This window comes from Salminus brasiliensis, chromosome 16 (assembly GCF_030463535.1).
Source record: "Salminus brasiliensis chromosome 16, fSalBra1.hap2, whole genome shotgun sequence".
NCBI classification, from domain to species: Eukaryota; Metazoa; Chordata; class Actinopteri; order Characiformes; family Bryconidae; genus Salminus; species Salminus brasiliensis.
Genome location: NC_132893.1, coordinates 9,817,967 through 9,837,667, shown reverse-complemented (window position 1 = coordinate 9,837,667; position 19,701 = coordinate 9,817,967). Strand labels below are relative to the sequence as shown.

The 19,701-nt window shown below is 39.0% G+C and overlaps 2 protein-coding genes across 6 annotated transcripts; both read left to right on the top strand.

Annotated features, from left to right (window-relative positions):
- The first annotated feature begins 1,688 nt into the window (after nt 1-1,688).
- On the top strand, nt 1,689-6,534 carry zcchc9 (zinc finger, CCHC domain containing 9). Of its 2 annotated transcripts, none has more exons than XM_072658641.1 (6): nt 1,689-1,793; nt 2,103-2,496; nt 2,583-2,733; nt 4,467-4,559; nt 4,665-4,733; nt 6,259-6,534. In XM_072658641.1, exons 2-6 carry the CDS (start codon nt 2,110-2,112, stop codon nt 6,369-6,371), a joined length of 813 nt encoding a protein of 270 aa, XP_072514742.1. In that variant the 5' UTR covers nt 1,689-1,793; nt 2,103-2,109; the 3' UTR covers nt 6,372-6,534. The 2 variants fall into 2 exon arrangements, with proteins under 2 accessions (XP_072514742.1, XP_072514741.1); XM_072658640.1 differs by lacking the exon at nt 1,689-1,793 and adding an exon at nt 1,800-2,012.
- Nucleotides 6,535-7,581: 1,047 nt separating this feature from the next.
- atg10 (ATG10 autophagy related 10 homolog (S. cerevisiae)) lies at nt 7,582-19,106 on the top strand. Of its 4 annotated transcripts, none has more exons than XM_072658645.1 (7): nt 7,582-8,211; nt 11,692-11,820; nt 11,952-12,065; nt 14,231-14,357; nt 14,480-14,577; nt 17,307-17,404; nt 17,563-19,106. In XM_072658645.1, exons 2-7 carry the CDS (start codon nt 11,692-11,694, stop codon nt 17,660-17,662), a joined length of 666 nt encoding a protein of 221 aa, XP_072514746.1. In that variant the 5' UTR covers nt 7,582-8,211; the 3' UTR covers nt 17,663-19,106. The 4 variants fall into 4 exon arrangements, with proteins under 4 accessions (XP_072514746.1, XP_072514744.1, XP_072514743.1 ...); XM_072658643.1 differs by lacking the exon at nt 7,582-8,211 and adding an exon at nt 10,449-10,776; XM_072658642.1 differs by lacking the exon at nt 7,582-8,211 and adding an exon at nt 10,449-10,954.
- Nucleotides 19,107-19,701: the final 595 nt, after the last annotated feature.

Sequence of the window (19,701 nt, the reverse complement as noted above, 5' to 3'; positions counted from 1 at the left end):
ATGAGTAGGGTCCTTCAAAATGCTGATGGCCTTACAGGTACAGCGTATGGTGTGAGGTTCTGTGACAGTGGGGAGAGAGACCCCTATAATCTTCTCAGCTGTCCTCATTATTCGCTGTAGGGTCTTGCAGTCTGAGGCATTACAATTCCCAAACCAGGCGATGATGCAGCTGCTCAGGATGCTTTCCACAGTCCCTCTGTAGAACATGGAGAGTATTGGAGGAGGAAGATGAGCTTTCCTTAGTCTCCGCAGGTGGAGCTGGTGTTAAGGGACCACGTGAGGCTCTCTGTGATGTGACGAACTTTGTGCTCTGGACAATTTACACAGCAGACCCATTGATGTTCAGAGAGGCGTGGTCGCCTTACTCTCTTCTAAAGTCAACAACCATCTCTTTAGTTTTGTCAACATTCAGAGACAAGTTGTTGGTTCTGCACTAGTCCATTAGCCGCTGCACCTCCTCTCTGTATGTTGTCTCGTTTTTCTTGGTGATGAGGTCCACAATCGACATATCATCTGCAAATTTCACAGTGTGATTTGTGTTGTACTTTGCAGCACATTCGTGAGTCAGCGGAGTGAACAGCAGTGGGCTTAGCACACAGCCCTGGGAGGCACCGTTATTCAGTATGGTAGTACTGGTGTTGTTGCCTATCCTGACTGATTGTGGTCTATCAGTTAGGAAATCCAGGACCTAGTTACAGAAAGAGGTGTTTAGGCCCAGCACGCTGAGGTGCTGAGGGATGATGGTGTTGAATGCTGAAGTGAAGTCTGTGAACAGCATTCTGACGTAGGTGTCTTTATTGTCCAGGTGGGTGAGAGCTAGGTGGAGTGTTGAAGATGTTGAAGATGTCCGTAAAAACATCTGCTAGCTGTTCGGCACATTCCCTGAGCACTCTGCCAGGAATGCTATCTGGTCCAGGGGCTTTTCGTTGGTTTACCCTGAACCGAGTTTTTAGCAGTGGACAAGCACAGTACCTGTTCGTCTGAAGAGGTGTCACTATCACATGTAAGTGATAGTGTTTTGTAGTTGGTGACAGCCTGGATGCCCCGCCACTAGCGCCTGCATGTCTGCAGTGTCTTGAAAATGACTGTGGATTTTCTGTGCGTAGTTACGCTTTGCCTCTCTGATGGCCCGGGAGAGCTTGGCTCTGGCTGTTCTGAGGCCTGCTTTATTCTCTGACTTGAACGCCTTGTTACAAGTTCTCAGCAAAATGCGCAACTCTGCAGTCGTCCATGGCACTAGCAGAGTTGGCAATGAGATCTTTCCATACTTGAGGTGTTCCTGCAATTGTAGAATTCTGGTGTGTATGTCAGTTTGAACTGCTGTTGTTAATAAGTTTGGAATCACTTGTGTAGAATTATGAGAATGATGCTGTACTGTGAACTGCAGTTGTAAAGTTACATAGTTCTGAGTCTATTTTAATTTTTAAAATGCAATAACCTAGGTCTCTGTTTGACTGAGAAATAATGTAGACATTAAATATATTTGAGGTGTAAGCTGCATTAAGCAAAGCACCATCATAGTGCCCGGAGACCTCAGCCTGATTGAACAAGATACGTTAGCTGTGTTTTTCTGATATTGTTTTGGTACTTTTTAACAGTATTTTCATATATGTACCTAGATTTGTTGTATTTGTCTCGGGCTCATATTTCTGTTTAAGAAGCATATGCCTTCATCACACAGCCATTTATTTTTCACTGGCTGTAGGCGGAACAAAAAAGTGGGTAAAGAAACGCGACGGACATTTTCTACACTGCACAACTTCTCATGTGGCGCAGCATAGTCTCTCCTCGGGGTGAGCTTTCGTTTATTTTAAATCTGCTTCGGGTTTGCTACATACTGTTTATTTTACCGAATTTCCTTCCGTCTTCGGGCGGTGGTTTGTAGTCCTTGTGTGCTCTGCCCAGTACACTGCTGGGAATTATTCACGTTGTCGTAGCGCTGAAATGTAATTCATTCGTGAGATAGCTAGTCTGACAACGTCACATTCCACTAAGATCACATTTGAATTAAGGTTTGTAATTTTTTTACACGGCAGTTGAAAGTAGCGTTAAAAAACACAAAAAACCTTAGCATGCCTTTTCTCTATTGTGCTTTCTTGCAGAGAAACAATGACCCGCTGGGCCAGAGCCAACAATGTTCACAAATACAAACCTACTGAGGCCACTCCATGGAGCCAGCTAAGAGCAAGCGAATCTGGAGGGGGGGAAAGTAGAAGGAGCTCTTCAGATGCACATTTCTGGAAAACTGGCTCACACATTTCTGGAAAGCAGACTCAGTCGTGCCCTCATAAAAAGAGAGCTAACAAAAAAAAAGAACTTGATGTAAATGGGTTTATGGAATATTTAAAACAGACCGGCCAACCACTAGCTAAGGTACCAATAAAAGAATCCTCTTTGGATCCAGATGGGGTGAAAGCAGTAGCCACACTCCTAAAAAAAAACGAAAGAAGAGAAAACCGTAGAGTTAAGAGACATCAAATTAAAAACAACAACATGGTATGCAGTTTTGTATATTGATCACTTATTGTGTGGAGCTATGTTGTGTTTATAGAAATGTTGTAATTGTCCTCTGTTATGGTTAGGTGTGCTTTAACTGTAGGAAGCCTGGCCATGGACTTGCCAACTGCCCAGAAGCTGATAATGATGAAGAGTTGGGCAGAGGGATCTGCTACCGTTGTGGCTCCACAGAGCATGAGATCCAGAGATGTAGAGCTAAAGTGGATCCTGCTTTGGGTAAGAATATAAAGTGTCATTCATAAAAGGAAAGGGTCTGTCTGACTTGAATGGAAGTGTAAGACAGCGCTTCTTGTGTAAAAAAAACTCTTAGTTGTGTGTTTAGTTCTATAAGTACAGATTGTAGTAAACATTTATTTGCATACTTTGTTAGCCTTTCACCCTGTTCTTCAATGGCCAGGACCACCACAGAGCACTGCAGCGACACTGACATGATGGTGCTGTGTTTAGTGTAGACTGTGCTGGAATGAGTGGATTAGACACAGCAGTGCTACTGTGTCGATCTGCTCAAGGTTGACTAACTGTCCGATCTTTTAGACACTTCCTCCCAGTTGGCCCACCTTCTAGATGTAAAGTCAAAAACAGAAGCTCACCTGTTGCACAATTTGTGTTGGTCATCCTTCAGTCCTTCATTAGTAGCCACACAATGCTGTTGGCTGGACTGTTCTCAACCCAGCACTGATACAGGTGTTTAAAAACTACAGTACATCTGCTATGTTTTATCCACGCATACTAGCGCAACACACACTAACCTATCGCCACTATATCCGTGTTAGTACAGTGCTAAGAATGATCCACCACCCAAATACTACCTGCTCTGTCCTGTGGGGTCCTGACACCTGAGCAACAGGGGTACAGGGTACAAAGTAGGGCTGAGTGATCTATCGATATTAAAATATATCAGGATGTATCAGGAAGCCTTATTCTGTTCTCTCATTATGAGTATGTGGGGCAGTGGTGGCTCAGCGGTTAGAGCGCCGTGATATCGATAACAGGGTTGTGGGTTCGATTCCCGGGCTCGGCAAGCTGCCACTGTTGGGTCCTTGAGCAAGGCCCTTTACCCTCTCTGCTCCCCGGGCGCTGGAGTTGGCTGCCCACCGCTCTGGGTGTGTGTGTGTACTCACTGCCCCTAACACATGTGTGTGTGTGAGTGTGTGTTCACTACCAGATGGGTTAAATGCGGAGGACACATTTCGCTGCACAGTGTACAGTGACAAATACGTGCACCTATGTGCTCTGCTCACAGCCCGGCCCCCACCCGCGCACTCTCTCACTTGCGCGTGTGCACACGCACACTGGAGGCGAGTAACACAGAGCGTGAAGAGGAGTTAGCACTAGTCTGTAAGAAGAACAGTGGATCATTACATGGAAATTGTCTGTGTTTTACTGGTCAGATGAGGAGCAGACACACTTTTTTTTCCAAAAGGAGGTAGCTCGTATCAAAATGCAGGAGAACTAGCTATCAACCTATTATACCGCTTACAATAACAGCACAAACTTCTGTACGAAGTTTACCGTTAACTGCAGTATTGTTCTATTTATTAAAGCTCGAATTAAGCAGTTAAGGTGAGTTTTATTTAACTGTGCATTTACAATGACTTATATCAGTTACGTATCATATAAATGATGCGTATAATATCTTATCATATATTCAGCTGAAATAAATTGAAATTTTTAATTTTTTTTATTTTTATTTAGTTTTTTTGTTTTTTTTGGGGGGGGGGGCTCCATATCGCCCAGCCCTAGTACGAAGTATGCAGAGAAAAATGCTCCTATATGGTCAGTGGATCTGATCAAATGGGAAGAGTTTATTCCAAACCAGGCGTGGTTATCATAATAATCTTTTTAATCTAATAAGTACATTTTTTGTGTGTTGATTAATTTATGAAATCTTTACTCATTGTCATCAAAACTTTTTACATTTTATAATGCTGCTATTATCTTCTGCATAGGTGATTATCCATATGCCAAATGTTTCATTTGTGGTCAGACTGGTCACCTTTCCAGATCCTGCCCTGATAACCCAAAAGGACTCTATGCTTCAGGTGTGTTCTTTGTTAGACATAAACCTAAATATTATTATATTATATAGAAAGTTTATTGTCCTTTCCATGTGCTTTGTGGTATGTAGCAGTTGTCTTTTTGTTCAGGAGGCTGTTGTCATGTTTGTGGTTCAGTGGAACACTTCCAAAAGGATTGCCCAGAACATCAGACCTCTGGTGAGTAGTGATTGCTTTCTGTTTTGTAAGGGGTCGTTACCAAATACCATGGCCAAAATAATTAACAACTTCAGAGTAACTTTTGAGCTAACAACCATATGCTAACGTCATTGTCTCCTTCATTAATAAACAATCAGAAAATAAACATAACATCTACACAGCAAGCCCAGGCAAGTGATTATGAAGTGCTTTGTGACCATGCTGTAAAGTGCAAAAAAAAAAAATGTAATATAAACAGTATCTAGAAAAACAAGGCACATCTCAGTCTAATTACTAAGTGCACAGTCAAAGCAAGCATCTGTTTTGAGGGTGTTTTAATTAGGTCCCAATGTGATGACAGCTTGTGGGAACAAGACACAGTGACGCACACAAAATGTGGACTGAAATAGGGGAACAAAATTTTATACAGCGTGGAGCCAATGGAGTCAATAAAAATGCCTGACAAACAAATAAGATGGCATGTGGATATAAAAAAACAATAACAACCCTAGGTTGTTGGTTACCATTTCCCTTCCTTTTGTTATAACTATACATTTACTTTCCTTTCTTTTGTTCTATTTAAAACAATGCAGCAACAACAATTGGCTCACTTGCATCACTGTGGTGTGCTTTACAAGGCTTGTTAGTTTTACACATTTTACAGCAGCTTTGAGTTTTAGTTCAGATCTGGTAAAATAAACTGAGACTGGCAACATATTTTCTATCAGAATGCGCATTTAAATACAATGCTGTGGTTGTTAGCTGTGTGTTTGGTTGGTCGTAGTGCACATGGAGACCTGGGACACTTGCACAAAAGTGATTTATTTGTGATAAATTCAGATTTGTGTTTCTATAAGTTACAGCCCCACAGCTTTGTGCTAATACACAATAGTGAACACCAGTAAAATCACTGTTTTTAGTAAACAGTTTGTCACACATTCTTAACTGATTTACTTTTAAATGACTGTTGTCTTAATAAATATGGTTTAATATCCATAGTGGCTGCCTTTTACCATTTAGCTTGCAGCTCCTTTAGAGTCAATTCACTTTGTGCATTAGCTTCCTCCTTGGTCATAAACGTGCCATTCAGAGCTAGTTTAGAACCAAAGAAAGGAGCTAAGTTCTCATGCTGGTGGAACTCACCGGCACAAATCACCGGATCAGATTGGGACCTCTGTAGTGTTAGTGGCATTTCAATAATATGCTGTCAACTGGCTTTAGAAAATGAAAGGTAGAGCACTCTATACTACATTTGAAAGCTGTCACTTGCATGTCTAACCGAGCAAGTAGTTTAAAAATCTCACTTGAGATTACTGTGACGCTGCTGTAGAATGTACAGTAGAGAGGGTAGAGTGTAGAGTACGACACTCTATCCAAAATGATCTATTGTAAACAATTACAATAAAAGATTTTGACTGGAGTGTCCTTTTTAGTCATGGATGGATGGATAGACATGGTCAGAAAACAAAGACAGACCTTTTATTAAATATTACAAGTCATTTTTTTTTTGTCTATTTCTTATAATTATTTTTTTCCCCCCACACAGCAAGTTCAATCACTCTCAGCCGCCTGTCTAACAAAATGAGTGCTGATGAAGAGGATGTTCCTGTTTCTGTAAAACCTATTCCACCCAAGAAGACTAAGATGGTTGTGTTCTGAGCTCAGCCTGTCGGTTCAGTTCTTCTGCTGATTCTGCTGCTGTTGTCATGGCAGGTGAGCTTTATACAACACCTGTAGACTGCCTGTGATTTAAGTGCTCAGTGTCTAACCGATTGCATTCTTTTGGTTGTTAAGAAAATAAACATTTAATGTTTGCACACCATGAGCAAGGCTCCATGTTTTATTATTACAACCACATTTAACCAGTCTGGCCTTATCAGGCGTAATTTTCATGTGTGTAATTTCAACTAACTATACTAACTGTTGTTGCTAGGAAATAATGTTCTGTACAGTCAAGAATCAGATATTAGTTGGGACATAACTACGTAGATTTAGTATTAGTTTTTTTGCAATTTGGTAGAAATATGTACTGTCATGGCAAACTGCTTCTGGTGCTTACCATACAGAATTCAGTCACTGTTTTGTTCTCATATTGCTACTCTAATTTAGTTATTAATATTCCAGTTGCACTTAAGCTGCAATTTAGCTTATACGTGTCATTATCAGCACTGAAAGCCTGATATTGAGTCAGTGTCACAAATGTCCCTGTAAATTGAATAAAAATATGAATCTATTCTTAGGTTGATATTATTTTTATTACAACAACAAAAATGCTCAATGATTTTTACACTAGGATGAGCATCACAACATAATTGCAACGTTTGAGGACAATGAAGGTATTTTCGCAATCTTTAGTGAATCCACAGTCTCTCTCTGGATAACTGCATGGGAGGAGGTGCTTATTGTGGTCTCCAGTTGTCCATGCCTGCACTGAACTGATTTCTTTCAATAAAACTATGTTCAGAAATCTTCACATCAAATATCACAACACTGACAGAATATTTAATTTTAGAAGGTCTCTCATGTGCACTTATGTGTTCATCATATAAAGATAATATTATATCTTCAAAGATGCAGCCATTTAGTTCAAAGTTTTGACAGCATTTCCAACAGTGACAGTTTCCTAACTGCATATTTTAATCTTTTGTAATTATGCCCAAGAGTTGGTGATGCCTTACTGCTTTCTAAGTGTTGTAATTACTGTTTTACAGTTAAGGTATCAAAAAAAATTTTTTAAACAGTAACTTGATGTGGTGACTGGACAAAAGTTGCATAATATGTCTCATTTCAGTCATCTTGTTTTGATGCAGATGTTTCACTGTAGTCTTTGGTATTCAGCCCAATGTATTTAGTTAAATATACATATAAGTATTATAAAGTTAAAATATACATACAAACTACATTCTAAAAAAGAATTCTGTATCTCATCACATTCTGTATCATATACCTGTAAATCATTGACTATTTGTTTTGTTATTTTTGTCGAACACAGCCCTATAATGGCCATGATAACGTGTCTTTCCTGAGCAGCAAATAGTTCATTTTGATTTTTGTGTGTTCTTTTTACTATCTTTCTTGGTACATGAAAATTTCAGATTTCTGAATTTGGGTGTAGTCTACGCTGTTGAGATGTGCTCCTACAATGCCAGTCAGAACAATACTTGGGTAAAAGTGATTTCACTTGCTTAAATGACATCTGCCAAATTCGCCTACTATAAAACATTCTGCCAGTGGCTGAATGAGTGGCTATTTTCCTTCATAATGCCACATTTATGATTTATATGTCCTTATTAAGATTATGAATTATTATTATTATTATTAATAAAGCACAGTGACTGTGGATAGAGCCTCCAGTCTTCTTGGTTATGATGCCATGAGGTTTGCTCTCCTGTTTTTGTTTTTTTTTGCCATTCTTCTATGCAGATCCTCTCTGTAAGGCTGGATGGGGAACGTCGGTGGACAGGCATTTACACGTATCTTCAGAGATGTCTGATTTGAAGTAAGGGCTCTGGCTGGATTAGGATTCCATTAAGAATATACTACATTCAGCTGTCCCTCAACCCTGACCAGTCTCCCTGTCCTAGACACTGAAAATACCCCTCCAAGCATGATGCTTCACTGAAGGAATGGTATTGGACAGATGATGTGCAGTACCTGGCTTCCACCAGACATGATGCTTAGAATTTAGGACAAAATGTTTATTCTTGGATGCATCAGACCAAAGAACCTTGTTTGTTACAGTCCGAGAGTCCTGTAGGGGTTTTTTGTGTCTTTTACTGAGGAGAGGCTTCTGTCTGGCCACTCTACTATAAAGCTCAGAGGTGGTGTACATTCTGGAAGTTTCTGTAAACAGGATCTTGTTGAACCAGATTGATAATTTGGGTTCTTGGTCACTGCTGTTACCATTGTGCCCTTGGGAACTTTCAGTGCAGCAGATTTTTTTGTAGCCTTCTCCAGTGTGTCTTCACACAGTCCTGTTTCTGATCTCTATGGGCAGTTCTTTCCTCCGCATGGTCTGTTTTTTTGCTCTGAAATGAATATAAGCTGTAAGACCTTATATAGACCGGTGTCTCTTATCCAAATCTTGTCCAATAAACTTACCACAGTTGGACTCCAGTCAAGATGCACAAACTTGAGCTAAATTTAATAGCGAGGGGTCTAAATGTCCATGCAATTTTTTAGTTTTTCCATTTTAATAAATTAGCAGAAACATCTAAATTTCAGTTTTCACTTTCTCATTATGAAAATGTCAAACATCCACTGATGTAATTCCCTTCATAATGCGACTCTTCTATATTTTTGTCCTGATTAAGATTATAATAAAAAAGTGACAGACTGTATTTCTCCGCTACACTAGCCTGCATATGATAATGTCAAAGCTTCTTGTTGTGGTTGGAATGTTGTGGCTGAGGGGCTTCAAATAGGCTTAAGATGTTGGACCGTGGTAGTGTGTGTGTGAGGGTAGGAGGGAGTTAAATATCTCTCAAAACCTGAAATACATAAACAAGTAAAATAATAGAAAAGCAAAGTTTTACTTTTACCATCTTTTTGGTGTAAAATAGGTAATGGTGCACGCATTTGTCACCTTACAGCGGAATGTGTCCTCCGCATTTTACCCATCTGTGGTAGGGATATGAAGTGAGGCTATATACAGTAGTTTATATCGATATTTGATTGGTCAAGTCTAAGCGCCTTATTCTGTTCTTTCATTATGAGCCTGTGCTCTGCTCACAACCCCGCCCGCCCTCACTATCTCACTCACTCTCTCTCTCTCTCACTCACACACACACACAAAATGGAGGCGAGTAACACAGAGCGTGAAGAAGAGTTAGTGCTAGTCTGTAAGAACAGTGGCTCGTTATATGACAATGGTTCAGATTGTACCGGTCAGATGAGGAGCAGAAACGTTGCTACTGGTCTGAGTCCATCGTGTCAACATGACACATTGCAACATCCTAATAACTCTAACTTTAAAAGAGATGTAAAACAATGTTAACTATTTTCTATGAAAAAAGAAAATATTTTTCATATGTTCTCATTATTTTGCATAATAAAGAAAACGTAATTACAATAAACATAGCTATGTTTTCACGACTATATTTAGTTAAATAGTATTTCATAGTTTTCCATTTGTCAAACTTTTTCTCGATTATCTGTCAAGGACGCCAACTATCGTATGGGTTATGTCATGTCATATCACTTTCACGAGAAAACACTTAATTCATTTGTCCATAAGACGGATGTTGTTTAACACTGACTGGTGACCATATGCCACTGTGGTGCCATGATTCAAACTTTTACAAGCTCAACCCTATTTCCAAATAATTTGTTACATTTGCGTTGATCTATCAAAAGCCACCTTAATGACATCACTAGCAGCCCCGGTTAGTCGTTTAACTCGAATACCCTCGTCCTTCTTCAAACGGGCGAATTTGATTCCTGCTCATTTCCATTGGTTAACGCACTTTAATGTCTGATGTTCGATGAAACATCACAAAATTTAATACACAATAATGAGCTGCTTTAGTGCATGCAATGTAAATATCATATATTTTTAGACTGAGTAGCTTAAAACAGGCCGATGCAGTATTTTCACCCACAGCAATACCCTATATTACATAAACACTCTCGCGTGTATATTTGGTTTCATCATCTTCGCGAGAACGATCCCGGAAGTATACACCTTTCAGTGTAAACCTCGCATTAGAGGGTTTCCTACGCATGAAACGTAAGAAACATGCTGACCACTCAGACGCATTATTAGAGAGGAAGGCACTCAGTCAGGTCTGAATCGAAGTTAAGTAACCTAGCCTTCTGTTTTATTGGTCGAAAATGCTAATGGTAAAGACAACACAGCTCATTTCTAGCAGTGAGCCGGTGATTTCGTGGCCACGTCATCGCGTATTGTTGCCGTCGTAATTCCGTTACATAGACCTTTAGCCACACAATGCGTTCTGAGACAGTGTGGACAGCAATACATTACGTAAGATAGCTAGCTACTTCCAGTTAAATATATTCGGCGAATCTCAGTGACTCCCCTATTCCATACGCCCATATGTCACAGGTATGGGTTTTACAATCAAACGCGTGTATACACTAAATGTCCAATAGTCTTAATCCCAAACGGTCAGAACAGATGTAAAGCGCTTATTTCATGACGTATGCTGCGCACAGTGATGGCAGTTAGGAATAAGTAGTTCGAAAAGATGATGGCGGAAGTAGCATGGAGCCGCCGGGGAAAGGTAGGACTGATAGTTGAACTCTGTAGCTATCTAGCAATGAGCTGGACTGGCTGTGTCCAACAAAACTAATGAATAGAACGCAGGTCGTTTGAACGTTTAGTGTCTACACTCTACTCGTTTGAGTGTAGATTTGATCAGTTTAGTATTTTATAATTAGCTGGCATTAAGCCTGGCAGGGAAATGTTTACTAGCAATAATTATCTGCTCTTTTATCAGTTCTTTTGTGAGACATTTAAGCAGGGTTTGTAGTGCTAATGTTTTAAAAAGAGAGCAGACCCATACTTAGGCAAAATGTTGTATGTTAAGTGTTGAGTATCTAGGTATCCATATTGACTTTTGTATTTGGCAGAATCTAGCTTGAGGTAACATTTGTACAAACTAGGATGTTTTTCTGAGAAAACAGTGAAGCACCTTTGTAAGCCACTCTCGTCTGCTAAATGCCTTAAATGTTAAATATTTAAATGTATCAAAATCATTGGCAGTTTAATACCTTAGATTAATTTGTATAGTCAATGTTACCAGACAGATTGTAATTTAGTGGTTAAGTGCTGTGATGGGCTATAATAATATTCTATTCTATATTAACAATAAAGCAGAATACTTATGTAATAGTGTGACACGAAATTTTAAGGTTTGTTGATCACTAATGGCTGTGAAGTCATTAGTGAAACTGAAAGAGTCATAGAGAATAGGAATAGTGATTGGTTTGGGTTTTCGTTTTCCCCTCTTCCTCTCAGATGTCACATAAAGAAGAATTGGGCACTTGTAGCTTTTACCTGGATGAAGAAAGCTTCCATATCTGCTGCCAGGTTTTTCTTCAGCACTCAAATATGATCAGTGATGGATGGAGCTGGACAGAAGTTAAGGTGTTGTAATACATACTTTTCTAAGCTAAAAGCTAAAATATCCATTCAGTGTATTTCAGCATATTTATATTACTCTTTTGGTACTCCGAATGTGATTATTTGACATTGAGTGTTACTTTGCTCTCAATTAGGGTGTGGAAGGCTACATGAAAAAGACTGTTCTAATACCCAGAAGATGTTCTTTGCCTAACCAGCTTTGGCAGCAGAAGAATGACGAAGACATAGATTCTCTGATAGAGGACCAGGTAAATCTTTTTTTTTTTTGTGATAATCAGAAAAAAATAGCATCACACCAAATATGACTTGAAAATAAAGTGGTGAATTTGGTCTTAATTTTGAAACAATAACAACCACAACAACAACAACAATAATAATAATAATAATAATAATAATAATAACGTATGTATATAAAATTTAGTCACCTTGTGTCTAAGGTGGTAGTAACTTCCGGCTCTCGCAGATAGTGTTGCACAAGGATGATCAGACTATATGTACTTGCAGGGTGTGCGACGGTGCGGTACAATGCCGTGAATGTCTCTGATGTGTGTAAAATGGGTCGCAAAGCAGATGTTAATGATGGGTGAAAAGAAGTGTTTGCATTTAGACGTGTCAAAGACCATAGTGTGAAGGAAGTAGCTGAATTTAATAGAAGCGTACAGTCATACGGGTACACCAGCAGTAGCAAAAATCCCAGTCTACACGAAATGTTTATCAGAATTGTGGCTGAAAGATGAAGGTCCTTCACAATCAATTTCTGAAAGAACACTCCGCAGGGAACTTAATAGAGTGGCGCACAAGGCCTTTGCTCACTTCTGCTCAAGAATGTGTTTGATCCTTTTGATTTTCATATCATTTTCATTTTCTGTGCTTACTTATGTTTCTTTTTATCTGTTTTACTGAAACAGTTTTTCAAGTAAATTTGAATATCTTTCATTTTACTATGTGGCCTTTAGCAAATGCAATTACTCCTTTTTGCCAATCATTAACATCTGCTTTGTGACCCGTTTTGCTTGAATGAGACATTCACTTCTCAATCTTTGGATCCTATCCTATATATATATATATATAATATGTATAATATGTGTATATATGTGTGTGTGTGTGTGTGTGTGTGTGTATATATATATATATATATATATATATATATATATATATATATATATATATATATTATAACTACAAGTACTTCTTTTATTAGCTTTGAAGGAATTGCATTAAGTGTGCAACTTGTACCATTTGCAGAGGAGATAATTATTTCTAATTCTAGGAAGTGGGTAGAAAGCTTCCAGGCTTTCTTCCGCGTGGGGTGGACACCATCTCTGCCCATAAGACCAGGCTTGCCCTCAAACATATCGTCTGGGCCAGTAATCACCTCTTTAATATTACCCATAGTCACTTCAGACTGCCGCAGACAAATATTATTGGCCCCTACATGAATCGCTATCCTTGAATATCTCCTAGCTAACAGCTAACTGTTTTTGCTGGAGCCACCAAAAGACTAGCTACTTGCACGTGTCAAACAAGAGTTTCCACTGACCAGAGTTTTTTCAACAGGCTTCTCAACGGGTGCTAGATTTGGCCTTAGCACTAGCATTAACCTTCCTTTCTGGTGTCATTACAGAAGGACCATTTAGGACCTAATACAGTGAGCATTGACCCAAAGCAACTGCTTACTAGGATATTTAATGCTGCATTTTGTTAAGTGTTAACATATTAAGAGTACAATGTATTCTGAGTACAATGAAAGTATTGCTAAAGGTTACACAGCCGAGCTCATTCCCCTCGACTGTATTAGCTATCATGCTACTTGTTAGCCAGCCGATGTTGCTAGCATGCTACTAGTTAGCCAGTTCTGCTACTAGTTAGCCGGTTCTGCTGATCTTGCACAAGGTTCACAAAAATAGTCATTTGATAAAAAGGTAAACAGTAAACCACTTTAAGCACCAAAAAACGAATTGGCTGATATTTAGCACAACCACTATCACTATTATTAGTGGTGGAAAGAGGGTCTACACTAAACATGTCATGCTGTGAACACAGCCATAATAAAGCAGGCAGTTTGTTGCAGGGGCTTCAGTAGTTGCTTTTAGTGATCAATAAGCACGTGAAAATAAACTGTAAATGCAGTCTAACAGTGGTTAATACGCGTAAGAGGCATTACATAGCGCTACAGAAAATAAGACAAACAGAGAAATGGGTAAGCAGGGTACAAGCTCAACACAGAAACAGTGAGTCTCAAACACCAATTTCTCAGCATGATTAAAAGCGGTCACTGTTAATGTGTTAAAATACGTGTTCATTTTTAATTGTTTTTATTCTCATGTATTATTGTTTTCAACAGAATATATAAACAGAAGCAGACATATTAAAAACATGCAGTAATGATCCTTCTTATTTAAATTCTCTCTAGGTGGATGACGATGCCAGTACTGCTTGTGCAGTGTGTGTGATGCAAGATGTAATACTTTACGAATACCATGTTTTATACTCCAGCAGCTATCAGGTCCCTATCCTCTTCTTTACAGTATCTACACTGGGTATGATTTCAGACTCTTAACCTACTCTTCTTCCTTAAATAGTTGTTGTTCTTGGTTTAGTTTTTTTAATTTATTTATTTAAAAAGCTAATATCTATCAGTAGATATTGTTTTCTATTACAGATGGACGTCTCTTGTCCCTGGAAGAGCTTTGGAACACTATTCACCCAGCCTACAAAAAGCAACTACTGCAATGGCCTTGGGACACATTAACCCAACAGGTGACATTTAGAACTTATTTACTAGACGTTAATATATATATATATATATATATATATATATATATATATATATATATATATATATGATCATGAATAGTGCGCTTGTATACAGCTTTTGAATGCAATAGTTTTCAATAGTCAAACATCACCACACCACACACTCATCACCCTGTACACACAACTCACATTCTACATACTATACACTCTACACACAAAGAATCATCACACTAAACAAACACTACATACAACACACGCTCAACAAACCACACACACGATCCAGACACTCAACAAACTGCATAAACTGTACAAACGTCACGCTACACTTAACAGTCCACACACTGAAGATGCCGCTGAAGACACACTGTGGCCACAATCTAAACACCACACACGCAAGCATATTTTGAATGCATGGTATACATTGTGTGCTTGTGATTATTATTATTTTTTATTAAATTATGAAACCATGGACTTCAGCACCGTCATCCTCACTACAGCCTATATCCCTCCTGAGGTGGACAAGTCACATGCATTAAAGGCTCTTTATGAGATCATCAGCAGGCTGAAGAAATCCCACCCAGAGGTTGTTTTTATTGTGGTTGGGGATTTTAACAAACTCCCAGTAGATCAGGAGAGCTGCGCTTCATCAATTTCTGTGTCTGAGGTGGTCAGATCCTTCAAGGCAGTTAACCCACGCAAAACACCTGGTCCTGATGGCGTTCACAGCTGACGCCGGGTGGCATCTGTTCCTTGCTTCCAGCCACCATGGACCCTCACCAATTTGCATTCCGCTCCAACAGATCCACAGATGACGCTATTGCACTGACAGTGCACTCTGCCCTCACACACTTGGACAGGAAGAACACCTATGTGAGAATGCTGTTCATAGATTACAGCTCAGCATTTAACACCATCATCCCGGCTAAAACTCATCCCCAATCTCACAGACTTGGGTTTGAACTCTCATCTGTGCAACTGGGTCCTGGATTTCCTAACAGGTAGACCAGGTGGTGAGAGTAGGAAACGCTCGTCCACGCTGACTCTGAGCACAGGGGCTCCTCAAGGCTGTGTCCTCAGCCCCCTCTTGTATTCCCTGTTTACACATGACTGTGTAGCCAGACACACATCCAACGTCATCTTCAAGTTATAGGCCTCATCACAGATGGAGACGAGACTGCCTACAGAGACGAGGTCGGCGCCCTGTCAGAGTGGTGCTACCACAACAACCTCAGTCTCAACATCAGCAAAACTAAGTCAAGTCAAGTCAAGTCAGATTTATTTGTATAGCGCTTTTTTACAACTGTTGTCGTCACAAAGCAGCTTTACATAATTAGTACTTAATAAAGGACAGAGACAGAGAAGAAAGAAGAAATAACATGAAGGATCAAAGACCCCCTGTGAGCAAGCCAACGGCGACAGTGGCAAGGAAAAACTCCCTCAAAGCTGGAGGAAGAAACCTTGGGAGGAACCAAGACTCACACGGGGGACCCATCCTCCGCTGGCCGGACTGGTAGGTGGCAGGCCAAACTTCCTGAGCCTTCTCAGGAAGAAGAGGGGCTGACGGGCAGACCTCACACTTTGTTGGTGTGGAGTAACCAGGAGAGGTCATCGGTGAGGTGTACCCTGAGGAACTAAGGAGATGATCGTGGATTACAGGAAGCTGCAGAGGGGTGGTCACTGTCCCTTATACATCAATGGAGCTGAAGTGGAGAGGGTCAGCAGTGTTGGGTTCCTCGGGGTACACCTCACCAATGACCTCTCCTGGTCACTTCACACCAACAAAGCAGTGAGGTCTGCCTGTCAGCGCCTCTTCTTCCTGAGAAGGCTCAGGAAGTTTGGCCTGCCTCCTGACATCCTTACCAACTTCTACAGATGCACCATAGAGAGCATCCTCACGACCTGCATCACTGTCTGGTACAGCAGCTGTACTGCCTACGACCGCAAGGCCCTGAAGAGAGTGGTGAGGACAGCGGAGTCCATCATAGGCAGCAAACTTCCAGACCTGCAGGACATCTACCGGTCCCGCTGCCTGAGAAAAATCCAGAAGATCCGGTTGGACTGTAGCCACCCAGCACACGGCCTGTTCACCTTACTGCCATCAGGCAGGAGGTACCGCAGCATCCAGGCCAGAACAAACCAGCTAATGAACAGTTTCTACCCATAAGCCATCAGGTTCCTGAACAAGCTGTGAACCTTTCACCAACACCACTGCACTTGGACACTTTATTATTAATACTATATATATCACTGCTTTGGACAACATCACTAAGTCACTTTATACAACAGGAATAGACATAAACATACATATTTATATTTAGCTCCACTCTCTCTCAGACTGTACCTGTATCATAAATGTACATATCAGAGAATTTCTACAGATCCCTCCTGTCTTTGTATATTCTGTATTTTGTGTATATTTTGTGTGTATTTTGTATGTATTTAATATAATTTTTATAGATCTTTATTTTAATGTTTAGTATGTATATAGTTGTCCTCCTGTAGAGCATCAACCTGACCACAAGCATGCATGCATAAATTTCCTGACATGTTGTGCAAATGACAAATAAACCTGAAACTTGAACTTGAAACAATTATTTGTCAATAATAATAATGATATTATAATAATATAACAATAATAATTATGAAAGAGAATATTTTCTTGCTTTCAACAGAGAATCAGGTCAGGTTGCAAATGAACAAATGGATGTGTGTTGTGTATGACTTGTTTGCAGGAACACCCTATACTGGGGCAGCCATTCTTCATGCTCCATCCTTGTCACACTGAGGAGTTTATGCGACCAGTTTTGCAAATGGCAAATGCAGAGAAAAGGTAAAATTTCAATGCATCTTTGTTTTTTTTATTTGTTTAGGTTTGTTTGTTTTGTTTTTTTACAGGATATCATTTTTTTGTGTATTATGAATCTGCTGACATAATTGTGGCAATGCCAGTTGTGTATGGTAGCATATTGGCTTTGTGTCTTGTTGCAGAAGAATAAACTACATTGTCACATGGCTGAGTATAGTAGGACCAATGGTGAAACTGGAAGTACCTATAAGCTACTGCATGGCAGAAGCTGCTTCTACCTGAGGCCTGAACATCTCCCTGCACTACTGCAAGAAATCAAGCTCCATCCACTTTCTGTCTCGTTCTGTAGAAAGGAAACTGGAAAGGAGAACACAGTCATTGCACACATCATCATATTATCCACACCAGCACAAACTTTTCTGGAATTTACTGTAACTGTGAATGCATTCTTCTTATATTGAAGTGTTTCCATTATCAAATATGTTGTTAAAATAAATGTGTAATAATAATAATAATATAATAAAAGTTTAGCATAGCAGCGAGTTCTGTGAGTGTAAGGGAAAGGAACAGAGCTGTATTTTCCATACTGGTTGAGCATTTTAATGTAAGCTGTTTTGGATAGGTAGTGGTCTAAAAAGGGAATTTGTGTTGTTGGTATTACATTGTGTATTTTACTAAACTGTTCATATAATCCAGAACGTTCTAATTAAGATTCTATTCCGTGCTTCATTGCACACATTACAGTTTATGGTTTACAATTACAAGGCTTTACTAATGCTAGAACTCAGTTGTGAAATTCAGTTGAGTGCTTCATCATTGAGTCCTTCATCATTGCATCTTAACAGAACAGGTTGTTCTTATGGAAGAGATTACTGACTTCTGTTGGTGATACAGTGGTAATACAGAAATGCTTACATTGGACATTTTATTAAATGAGGACTGGCTGAACAGTATAGATTACAAAGGTTAAGATTATTTCAGTTGTTCTCCAAACGTTTGAGAAACAGTAATACTTTCAAAGGATACTTTCTCCTGTTTGGCATGCTTTTCAACACTCATTGAAAATAGATATCCTATTTGTTTCTTTACGAAGAATGTCATAACTTTCGTTGTAAATTCGACCTCTGATTTATTGTAAAACACAAAACATTGACTGGTCAACAATATATTGTTCTTACAAACCAAAGAATCTTCGATCAATCTGCATGTGGTTTTCTTTTATGGTTTTATAACAGTGCTTTGTGTTAATGAACAATTGGGTTATTCTATTTGCCATTCTCTTTAAATATATTGCATGAAGTTTAATACAGGTAAATTTGCAAGGTTGTTTTTGACCCTCGAATTAAGGAAAGAAATAGGCTGTGTATTTTCTAATACTCAGAACATTTTAGTTGCTTTTTTTATTTTTTTTTATTTATTTATTTTTTTTATTTAACCAGTTGTACTGAAATGTGTTTCTAAAATGCTTATTACATAGGCTTATTGCAAATGTCCACATTAATAAGACATTTTTAATTTCTTATCATTGTTAATAAAATAAAGCCGGACCAAAATGTGCTTAATGAATGAGAAAATATATTCTGTATATTATATATTCTAAAATATATATCCAGTGGTAATGAAAACTACTGTGTTGAATTGTCTTGTGAGCAAATGAGATGTTTAAGCCTTCCAAAATGATCAGCCCTGAAAATGCTTTGCTCAAATAAAATACAAGTCATCATCAGTAGGATAGTACTGAGTAGTACTTTTATATATTGCCACTGACATTACAAGGGTGAGAGACTAACAATAATTTTATCTATACAATCAAACCATACCTATCATACCTATTACCTATAAAAGAGTGAAGGGTAAACTGGTATGATGCTTTTTCACCAACTGCTCCCAGTACATTTGTACACGCAGGGAGACGAGTGTCTGCATTTTACTCCAGCATTAAAACATCAACAAGATCATAAATAACTGTATTGTTGTTTAAGCCTATACATATTTAAAATCATTCATGTTTTATTGATAGCAATATAAGTATTACTGGTTACCAGATACCAAATTAATAGGACCAGTTTTAACATGATCCCTAACAACTTTATTCAAGTAAAAAAAAAAATCATTTTGTATTCTGTGCTCAGAGAAGACATTGACTCATGATTGCATTACTAATGGGTAATAAGATAAATTTCTGTAGTGCAAACGTATGCATACTAATTCTGCTAATACCCTAACATGCTCTAATATACAGCACCAGATCCATATAAATGTATTTTTAGGCTTTATACAGTCTTTGTAAGAACCAAAATATTTCTTCTGGAATTGTAGAA

Bases quoted from the DNA above. Each gene is read 5' to 3' on its own strand.
- zcchc9 (XM_072658641.1), top strand. From the start codon at position 2,110: ATGACCCGCTGGGCCAGAGCCAACAATGTTCACAAATACAAACCTACT. The intron at 2,734-4,466 runs GTAAGAATATAA...TCTTCTGCATAG, and splicing joins TAAAGTGGATCCTGCTTTGG to GTGATTATCCATATGCCAAA. The intron at 4,734-6,258 runs GTGAGTAGTGAT...CCCCCCACACAG, and splicing joins CCCAGAACATCAGACCTCTG to CAAGTTCAATCACTCTCAGC.
- atg10 (XM_072658642.1), top strand. From the start codon at position 10,919: ATGATGGCGGAAGTAGCATGGAGCCGCCGGGGAAAG. The intron at 14,578-17,306 runs GTGACATTTAGA...ACTTGTTTGCAG, and splicing joins GGGACACATTAACCCAACAG to GAACACCCTATACTGGGGCA. The intron at 17,405-17,562 runs GTAAAATTTCAA...GTCTTGTTGCAG, and splicing joins ATGGCAAATGCAGAGAAAAG to AAGAATAAACTACATTGTCA.